The 11,109-nt window shown below is 42.1% G+C and overlaps 1 protein-coding gene across 1 annotated transcript; it reads left to right on the forward strand.

Annotated features, from left to right (window-relative positions):
- Positions 1–500: 500 nt before the first annotated feature.
- Positions 501–10,658, forward strand: LOC136435729 (neurocalcin-delta A-like). The gene is made up of 6 exons (XM_066429413.1): positions 501–593; positions 5,278–5,389; positions 5,707–5,808; positions 6,545–6,620; positions 7,675–7,742; positions 8,865–10,658. The coding sequence occupies exons 2-6, from the start codon at positions 5,309–5,311 to the stop codon at positions 8,907–8,909; spliced, it is 372 nt and encodes a 123-aa protein (XP_066285510.1). The 5' UTR covers positions 501–593; positions 5,278–5,308; the 3' UTR covers positions 8,910–10,658.
- Positions 10,659–11,109: the final 451 nt, after the last annotated feature.

The following is an 11,109-nucleotide window of genomic DNA, read 5'->3' on the forward strand; positions in this document are numbered from 1 at the left end:
GAGCTTTGAAGATCCATCGGTATTGGCAACCTTATAACAATAGCCGTCATGAACATGATAACGTCATACGACAAATTGAATACTAGTAGACTTCACATTGCCCCGGGCAATCGGTAGCCTTCTCTGCAGGCCTCCCGGGCGGTCGTGACGGCAATACGATGTCCCCAGCAACAGAACCTGGCCGGAATAAGTTAGCGGCCAGGCTCCAGAAGTGGTTGGAGAGAGTTGAAATCGGCCAAATAGAGGAGTTGGCCAGCCGATAGATACAATTTGCCACTTGGCACTTGCTATTAGTGAACTTCAAAGAAGAAGACGACTCCTGACAGGCTCCCGACGTGACAAACTGTATCTATTGGCTGGCCAATTTCTCTATTTGGCCGATTTCTACTCTTTCCATCCACGTTAGGAGCCTGATATAGGCTACGGATAAGTTGAAAACCGCGAATCAGCGCTTCCCAAAAAAATGAACGCCGGTGCCGCCCGGGAGGCCTGCAGAGGAGGCTAGACGATCGGGCTCTCGACCACGCCCACATAATCCTGGCACCTTCTTTGCTGGCTATTTCTGAGGATCTCTGGGAAGGAGAAGCACGGCGGTGAGTTCCTCCTCGCACCACGCTTACACGCACCACAGCGCTGTACAGTCAGCCACATTGTCTGTCGGTTGGGAATAATCGCCCTCTATTCCAGGCTCCGCTGATCCCTGGAAAAGTAGAAGAACTCGGCCAAATTCAGTGAATAGTATGCTAAGGCTAAGGCTACGGAGAGAGGCTATTGACATTCACTCAATTTGGCCAATCGCTAATATTTTTCCTGCGATCAACGGGGCATGGTAGAGGCTAGGCAATAATGGCTTGTCTATGTATGTAGTATACGGAACTGGAGACGAACATTCCTATTTTGTTGTAAGTCTCCGGTCGTGTGTTTTGTAAATCTTGCGGTTTTCACATCTGTATAAGTGCGGTCAGCGAGTCACCATCGCACTTATCATACAACTATGGCTGTTTCTGCGATGATATGTCTCAAACTGAGGGAAATGTTCTAAATTCGATTTCCAGCACAACTCAGCAGCAGTTCTTACATAGGTAAAATTTTGTGTGGTTCATTTCAGCGTCTGTAGGTATATTTATACGCGATTACATTCCAATAAACAATGCAGGTAGTAATGTTAAGCCGCTAGCTGTCCGCGAATTGAGCGGCACTGGTTTTCGTGTGCGCAGTGAGAGCCGATCATGAGATTTCAGGAACGCAAAAAGACTTCCTGCGCATGCACCGGCAATATCGACATGTCTACGCGGAGGGAATGGGAAGTTGGATCTGTACATGTACATATCGATAGCACCCTCAGTCGCCTCTCACTTTCAGCGTCGATATGCTAACGTTCTTATGATGTCTCGAGTTGATTAGACTTAAATTTTATGGAAAATGGAAGGAATCGTGATTGTGGCAGGACAGAATAGAATGAGAAATTCTAAATGACAGAAAAGAAATCTATATTGACACGACAAAAGTACAGCGACTTTCGTAAGGTCTTCTACAACTATACATGCAAGCAACAAACAATGGTATACAAAATGATTAACCTAAGTACAAGTATATGAATACTTCAACATGTCGAGTTTAACGTATCACTTACACTGTCTACTAGTTCCAAGATCTAAACATTCTTTGATATATTTACCTGTTTTTACACAGTAAGGGTTGTCTCCTTCTAGAATGTATTTGAATTTATCTATAGACTGGAATGTATCAAATTCTGCTGAACAAGCGGAAAGAAAGTTGAACAGCTTTGAGCGTTTCTTATGGTATCGTGGACAATCTAGGATAAAGTGTTGTTCATCTTCAATTTCATTTGGACATGCATTACTCTCGATCTCCGGGCCCACACCGGCAGTAGGTAGTTGCATATTTGTCACTCGAGCCCTCCGTACCAAAATCCAATAACTAACATCATATATAGCAAATTGAAGATGAATATCACTTTGGAATGCTGTAGATATGATATTTTAGGCAATAACTTATTCACATTTCTCAAATCAAGTACAAAAGTTTTTAAGAGTCTCGATGCTACATACAGATTTGCATATATTTTTAAATGCAACAACCCCAATAATGCAAAATGGGTAAATATATAAAACACTGCTTTGTCATTAGAAAAAATACCAAAACTAAGGATTATTCCCACAGGATTGAAACACTATATCAAAGCCTTATCCTAGCACTTATTATATTAGCAATTAGGCTGTCAAGTTTTATTCTATAACAGTCACCTCTGTTTTGTATTATGTTTTGATAGTTGTTGCCATACATTGTACCGTGTACAATTGGCGTGCAATTAAGTTCTTCTGTATAGCCGGTAAGTCGGGTAATGGCCAGTTTGAATTTCAAATTCAATTCAAAGGCGCTTCAAATCTCCACGTGTGGTCCCAATTTATAGATAGTTTATCACCATTCTGTATGCTGCTAGGTGCAGACTGGGAGTTTAAGCCCCCGTCACAAATAAGAAATTCAGCTCGGCCGACGTGTTGGCGAGCTTCAAATGTGCATTTTCGGCCGAAGTACGGCCGACGTTCTGTCGATTACGCGGGCTTCGGTCGATTTTTAGAAATAAAAGTTGATCCAAATACCAGGTTAGTCGATTCTGACTTCGTCCATGTCCAAGGGATGGTACCATTTCATGGGGGATTTTTAGTTTCTAGTGTTCGACGGACGTCGCCCGAGATTTTCATTGGAAAATACGGTCGACGCTCGGGCGATTTTGAAATTCGGCGAGCGTCGGGCGATCTACGAATTCGGCCGACGCTCGCATGAATTGTGAGGCCGGCTTTAGCAATGCTTGCAGGGAGGACACAGGCCGCGTGAGCTGGAATGAAAATATATACCCAGCTGAGACTAATTATAAGTTCTTGGTTATGTTTTCCCTCCTTGGTTTTCCTTTACGATGGACAAATTGACAGAAGATGTAAAAGATAGTTATGACTCTAACCACTCTATCATTCTCCAGTTCACCACAAACTATTTTTTCAAAATCAGAATCAACGTAAGAATGTGTAATTCCACTCATTCTTAACGCTGTTCGACTCCAGGGTAGCTTCCCTCGCAGCCTTCTTGGAGCGCTGGTGTTTTATTTCTAATTTTTTTTTTGGGGGGGGGGCGTTGATTCGCGATTTTGATAAATTTGGGACGGGCGGAAGGGATCGTAGAAGTCGGCGAAAAAGGGGAATAATTGGCCAGTAGAGTCAGTCCACGGTAAGGTTGATAATTTGCCCGCCTTCGAATGAAACCCTCTGGTGGCCAAACGTCCCTGGCAAATATTCTCCCTTAAGCCGTCGTAGTTAGTCTGGTCATAGAGGCTTGATGGTAGAGACTAGCTACTTCTAGATCGTGCCTGCTCCGTCACGCGTTTGTACAGCCATTATCTATTGATTGTTGAAGGACAAAGAAGGGCGTGGTAGCCCCCTATAGACATGCAACACAGATATTGAAAGGTCGCCGGGGCAACAACAGTAAAGCCCATTTATGAGCACGTCAAGTGGACGTCTAAATCAGTCAATCACAACTTGCGTGGAGGAAATAGAAATGAGTAAATCTAATTGACTGGCTTTCTGTGACCTTTCGGTCTAATGGCTTGTGTCGACGTGGGTTTATTATATTATATTATATTATATTATATCATATCATATCATATCATATCATATCGTATCGTATCGTATCGTATTATATTATATTATATCATATCATATCATATCATATCATATTATATCATATTATATTATTATATTACAACGTCTACACACTCAAGCATAAAACAATGGCTGGGTACACACGCGTTTTCGACTCAGTCGGCCCAATTTATACAGTTTTACTGACATCTCCTAAATACGTCGATATTGCTGGGGACGTCGGATTTTCCCGACATCTGGTAAAGGTCTCCCTACGACTTCAAAATTCCTGTTTAGACCCAACTTGCACAACAGGGTGCACAAAATGTTGAACATAGACCCATGCAGCCCTTGATATTGAATCCTGCCAACCGACGCCTACTCTTGTACTCAATTATTTAGACACGGGGCGACCGGTCGTCTGACAGACATCCATAATAAATGATAAGCTTTTATTGACAGTATGATGTAAAATTAATAGATTGCAGAATGAATAGATGCCGTGTTCAATAAATCCAATGAATTTGCAGACACGTGTGATTTTGATCTAGTGGCACCATGTCGCGCAATCGGTAGGGTGTTTCGCCCAGAACCGAGAGGTCCCGGGTTCGAAACCCCGATATGCCCGATGTTGTGTCTTCGGGAAAGGCACTTGACACGACTTTCCCCACTCCACCCAGGCGTGAATGGGTATACCTGACTTCGGTTGGGGTAGGTCGCCGAATGGCAGCCGCCTAGACCCTTGCGACAGTTCCACAAAGTACAAGTGTGGAGCAAATATGTATCTGTTGTGTATTTTCAGCCAGTGCTGAATTGCTGAATTGCAGCAATTCAGCACTGGCTGCCATTGCACGGGTAATTTCTGACCAACAAACCAATAAACCATTAGTATGAGACATTTGTAGTTGTACGTTTCTAACATATGGAGGAATAGCAGGCAAACACTTGCTTTTTATCACGAAATTTAGAATTTCAAGATGATCCCGTCAGCACTAGAAATATTAACCAAGGACATAAGGACATCATATATAGGACTAACACTGCTGACGAAAAATCCTGTCAGCAGTAGAAAAATTTTCACTGCACAGGATGATCAGTGCAAATTTTTCTATTTCTGACAGGATGATCCTGTCAGTAACCACTTGCAAAAATGTAGATATTATGTGCTTTACTTGTTTTAACTTGGTCCCAGTTGGGGTCATAGCGGGAAACCCATGCCCAATGAAGAGATGTGTGAACTGATTTCACAAAAATATTCAGCCTAGGCCTGCACACACAACATAAACACACACACACATACACACACACACACACATACACACACGCACGCACACACACACACACACACACACACACACGTACACACACACATACACTCTCACACACACACACACACACTCAAACAAACAAACAAACAGACGTGCTAAAAACAGTACCTCCATTTTTGATGGAGATTACAACATTAAGGCTTCCGCAGTTTGTTACCAGTCCAATACCTGCATAAAACCTTGAATTTCAACCATCACGAAAGATGCGAGCCTCCAAAATATGTTTCCAAGAGCGAACTTCGCAATAACCTTATCATTTGTAACTGTTTGTTTTTGTCACTTACATCAAGTTTCAGTCACCCCAATCATCAATCTGCCACGATGCCACCCAAGGACAAGAAGGGAAAGAAGATGGCGATGAAACAAGTTAGGGCAGCCATCAAAGGCCTGATGCAGGGGGAGGTGAGAGGGGTGTGGGCAGGGTACTAGTATTTGTGGTGAGACCATGTATCCGGGCTGTGTGTGAGTCGTGTTAAGTATTTTGACTGGTTTTTAAGGTGACACATCAACAATATTCATGCGTAACACTAGTAAGTACTGTTCCATCTGAGAATACAATAGACGATTGATTTATAAGTGTTTTACTTGTTATTGATACGTCGACAGCGAAAGATGATGTGCTCTTCTTTAATATGATTATGAACGGCACATTATGATTGGCCGATTTGCTCCTTGACTTGCTCCTTGACTTGTAGTCTGTGTTTCCCGTTGATCACCAGGACACGTTTGAGCAGGCGGCAGACAAGGCGTTCTCAGAACTCGACACGGACGGAAGCGGCTTCTTGGAGAAGGCAGAACTGTTGGATGCGCTCAACACCCTGGTGACCACCTCTGCACACATTACATTTAGGCCATGTTGATTTGATTATATGGATGACATCCTCTGGAAACCAGAAAATTGGTGCGAGCGTGCGAAAAAAAATTAAAAAACAAAGTTGCCTTCATCATAAAATCTACGAAGTCTGGAAGGTTGAACAAATGACTAAACACATGGAGAATGATATACCAAATAATGAATCCTTCATTTCGTCTTTCACATCTGCCTCTTTTGAGTTTGGCATTCTAGACATTAGTATCCGCTTTCCGAAATATCTTTTTTTTTAATTTACGGCATATAATTGCTCATTTTGTAGCTGCTTTGCACGATCTACAGTATGGTAGAAATTATTTTGGGAAATGGACGAAAATCGATGCGCGCGCGGATGTCATCCATATAATGAAATCAACATGGCCGTAGAAAGTAGGACAGAGAAATACAGCATACTTTCCCCCTTTACCCAAACTACTTTGCGACCCTGGTCTTGTAAAAAAGACAAAAATAGCAACACTCTTAAGGAGCACTCATTGGAACAGAGTCGAAAATTTCACCGATAGTTGGCTCAGAAATGGTGCTAGAGACAAAGCGTCGTACTTTCTGACAGTTCAAGTATTGGAAAATGTCTAATATTGGCATACTATTACAAACTTTTCCACAGGACATAAAATTTCAAAGGGAATCATGTCAGCTGTTGATTGTATGCTTCTTGCGGGTTCATCATTTTTCACTTCGTTTCTCAGATCGGAGCCGAGCAGGACGAGAGGGCAATCCCAGAGAAAAAGTTTGAGAAGTTCTTCGGGAAACTCGACACTGACGGTAAAGATTCACGTTCCTATGTGTAATGTTTTCCCCCATTGACCAAATTTGAGGTAAGATACAATATACCCTGTAGCAGAGATACACAGTCATTTGAGTCCTAATAACTCTTTCAACATATATCATTACATATTTACTGGTTCATGGTCCGTGTCCGTTCGTTTTGTTCATTTCCGTTACTTCAAGAGTCTCTTAAAGGAAGTCAGATTCGGAGCCATACGTGTGTCTGGCGGTAGGCTGTTCCAGACATTTGGTCCGCGGTAGGCTACCGATCTTCCGAAGGTCTCTGGGTCTCACATACGGTTATGTGATACGAGCTATTACCGTGAAAATGTTCGAAGTCTATTTTCTGGCCATTTCTTTGTATATATGTTATACTAATTGCAAAAAGCAACACGATTTCGTTATACGAACATGTAGAATAGATTTGTTTGGTCCCACCCGGCTGCCATGCATTTATCAGTGGTGAGGCCATGTTGATTTGATTAAATGGATGACATCCTCTGGGAACCCCAAAACTGACGCGATCGTGTGAAAAAAGAAGTCATGAAAAAAAGTTTTCTTCATTATGAAATCTGCGTGGTTAGGAAGGATAAACAAAACTAAACACAGTATGGTATACCGAATAATAGATTTTTCATTTTTTGTTATTTTACATATTCTTCTTTGATTTTGAAATTGACTTCGGCATTCTAAGACATTAATATCCTTTTCCCAACATACGTTTTTTTTTTGCAATTTACAGCATACGTTTTCTCATTTTGCAACTGCTTTGTACGATTTACAGGATGGCCGAAAACATTTTTTGGAAACGGACAAAAATTGGCCTAATACCAAAAAGGAGGGGGCTATGGTACGGGTTGTTTTAATGCAGAAAGTATTAGATGATGACGCAAATGTACTTTTATGTGGCTGATAAAGTTTTCTTTATGCAGAATATTTTTAAGTTTGTCGCAAATTCTTATATTGAACACACTCAAAGGTAACGTAACGCCTAAAAAAGAGTATCTTTATGGACGTGAAATAAGTGGGGTTTTTTTCTTGTCGTTTTCAGGGGATCAGAAGATATCCAAGGACGAATTCAAGAAGTTGGCGAAGAGACTCTTCAAACAACTTCAGAAGGTAAGTGTCCTACGCCAACTGTTCGTACGAAAGAAATCCTTTTTTTTTTGCTTATAAGTTCCAATTAAGCTGAGATATGTTGATTAAGACCCTTTCCCACATATCCGGCCATGGCCTCCCGAGCACACCCAACCTTCCCCCAACTATGTTTTGTGTTCGATTGGTAGCCGGGCCGGCTGTAGTTGGCACTTGGTCGTCGATGTTGGAAACTGGTCGAAATGTTGAAAATATTCGGGTCTGGGTCGGAGTAGTCTTGGCTTAATTGGGTGTTAGATTGGCTCCCAACCACGCCACGACCACCACTAACTTACAAATGTACTCCAAACCAGTTCCCAACCTACCCACGACTCACTCATGATCCTTAGAGACGAATCTCTTCTAACTCATTCCCAACCGAGGCGACTACTACCGGAACGCGTGCCAACCACCCCGACCTTTACAACACAACCGAGATGCAACCAAAACACAGAACCATAGATGGCAAGGTCAAGGGAAGGTCCCGGATGTGTAACCGGGGCTTAAAACTACAACAAGGATTAGAATGTGTTTTAGAGCATGAAAACAGAACCTGTCTCGTAGCATCTTGTCATCTCTCTTAGCAGTCCTCATGTCATGGCGATAACAATAATGATAACTTTATTGCACAACAATTATACAAGGTACAAAGTATGGCATTCACTGGTACAAAGATAACATTCTATTAGGCCAAACAATCTATCTTATATAATATGGTGTAGTAGTATGGGATGTCAATGGGATTTTACAATCATTGGAGGAGTTTCTAACGTCTATACATATATTTCCCACTGTATACCATGCAGGGGTTGTCACATGTCATTATGTACTTCATTTGCTTTTCAAGTCTATTGACGATAGCATTGAGTATAGTGAATTACGTATATCAAAATATTTTGGACATACAATCAAAAAGTGATATTCGTCTTCAATTACCTCTGGACAAAATGGACAAACCCCCTGGTCGATAGGAAGTTTTTGACACGTGACGGTGCCTGCCATTAACCCCATGAAAGACAGTGGTCAAGTCATATTCAGTCACTCTGAACTAAGGTTTCACTCACGTAGAACAACTAAATGAGAATATTTGTCTTATGGCACTTACAGGAGGAAGACAGCGACGAAGAGGAGGAGGAGGAAGATGACGACTAGACCGAAGAGTACTAGTCCTTTCTATTTCCGCTAGAAGTCACGTGTAATTTGCATCGCACAGTTCCTTAACTCTCTTACCTACAGTAGTTTTACTTCCTATTGTTCGGTCATTGGTCCGATGGGGATGACGTCACTTCCGGTCAGCAGGTATATATAGAGCCGTACACGTGAACACAACGTGCATGCTGCCAGGTCCTCCGTCCTCGTCTGCTACACAACAACAGCACACAGGTAACTTTAGGCTTCAGACGACAGTTTCCCATCACTTCATACCGGAGGACCGATGGCTGAGCATGATAAAAAGGACACTTTTCTTATCAAAAAAGCTGTCAGCTACATTACATTTGCTTCTTGACCCCTTTCTGTTCAATGCATACCTAGCCGGGTGGAGGCCGGTAGAGGTATTTGACGGTATCCAACATGTACTGATTTGGTGGACAAATTTTGATACTGGTCTTCCGAAAAATGACTTCATCCTAAGCATCAATTGAAATGTGTTTTTCGCCGATTCAAAGAATGATTCATCAACTGACTAGACCCACAGGTTTTATTGATAGAATTGTTCGAGAAATCAACAATGTCATATACACGTGATTTGTACCCCCTACAAAACTATGACTGGAACATGGTTGATAGAGAGTAGAAAAAATTACGCTTCTCCGGCTTGCCCTTCCTGGCTGTATCGTTGTTTGTATAAGACCTGTGCAATTGATATTATCTGTCACATGTGAAAAGGCAAATAGGCTCGTGCATGTACATGTAGGATTGCCCATTATAAGTGATACCCTAATGCTTCAGTCCCAATTGGAAAAAGTGGCCCCGCCGGGTAGTTCACGGGCTGTTTTCTTTTGTCACTTTCGGGTTTGACTCCTACGTGGCCCTGCGGCTGCCGGTTTTTTTTGGGCCCGGCCGGGACCCCGAATCATTTTAAGCCGGTCTTAAAACCAACGCGGGACCCGCTAACAAATACACTCCGTGAGATAATCGTGCGAACACTGGGAGATACCCCCGGTACCCAGTAGTCCACTGGGACAAACTTGTGGCTTCGGGGCCCGGCCGGGACTGCACCCCTGACGGGCACCGGCGCAATTGGGACCAAAGCATTACAAAGAGAGGAGACCAATTAACGACCAAAAAATTGAAATATCTCTCACAGTCTCAACTGTCACAGTCTCCCTGAGCGCACTTCAAAGAACACTCATGGCCTCAACCCTGGTTCAAAACAGAGAATGTCTACAGAAATATCTCTTTGGGAGTTTGGCGACCGCTGATCGAGTCATCTCGCAAACTTTTGGTCGCTCAATGGTCTAACTGACTAGATGTTCTTTACACTTTGCTGCAACATATCCGTCGTTTTAAGGCAATCAAAGCAATATTAGGGCACAAAATGAAAACAAAAGAATGCTAAAATCTTTATGGTAGTGACATTTACTAACACAGTTAAGCTCATTTGTGTGACTTTATACTTTGAGCATGTCAAAACCGCGCAAACACGATCCGCACGATGATCCCCTTAGTTTCGTGAGCCTACCAAAAACCCCACGATTTTTAGTGAGTTCTCATATCACACCCGTACCCACGTCATATTTTTGCACCATGGATGTCGCTATACGTTGTGATAGTGTTGTTTGAACGAATCATGTATAGAAATGACTAGAAAAATTGACTTTCAAAACCTTATTTTCGGGCCCTAATATTGCTTGGGTTTCCTTTAAGTCATGAATAATAAACGGTGTATTACAATTTTCACTTGACCAGACTGTTCCTTGTTATGAAGCTTTATTTGTACTGGCACCAGTGGTTAACTGAAGGCATGTCAGTCAAGCCAAGATTTAGCGAATCTGTTCTTCGATTCAGCAAAACAGCGACCAGCCTAACCATCTGTATATATCAGATGATATGACTATGATATAGCACAATGGTTTCACATCGGTCATTCAGTGTTTAATGACACCAAAATACATCATTTTCTTATTATCTGTAATCGAAATAGTATCATTCAATGAATATAAACGGTCAAAACAAATACACACCCTTCTGATGTTATTTAACATTGAACCATAAGAAACCACACTTCCAGCTTTTGATTTTTCTCTGATCTTGTCACCAGGTAATTACGTTAATCAGTGACTTTACCCCTCATGACGTCACAATGAACACGGCAGCTAGTTCAGAACCTTGAACCACATGTGGAAAACAT

The sequence above is a fragment of the Branchiostoma lanceolatum genome, chromosome 5, assembly GCF_035083965.1.
Source record: "Branchiostoma lanceolatum isolate klBraLanc5 chromosome 5, klBraLanc5.hap2, whole genome shotgun sequence".
Taxonomy (NCBI): Eukaryota; Metazoa; Chordata; class Leptocardii; order Amphioxiformes; family Branchiostomatidae; genus Branchiostoma; species Branchiostoma lanceolatum.

Excerpts from the sequence above, each read along its gene's own strand:
- LOC136435729 (XM_066429413.1), top strand. The coding sequence starts at position 5,309 with ATGCCACCCAAGGACAAGAAGGGAAAGAAGATGGCGATGAAACAAGTT. Across the intron at positions 5,390-5,706 it reads AAGGCCTGATGCAGGGGGAG|GACACGTTTGAGCAGGCGGC; the intron begins GTGAGAGGGGTG and ends GTTGATCACCAG. Across the intron at positions 6,621-7,674 it reads CGGGAAACTCGACACTGACG|GGGATCAGAAGATATCCAAG; the intron begins GTAAAGATTCAC and ends TGTCGTTTTCAG.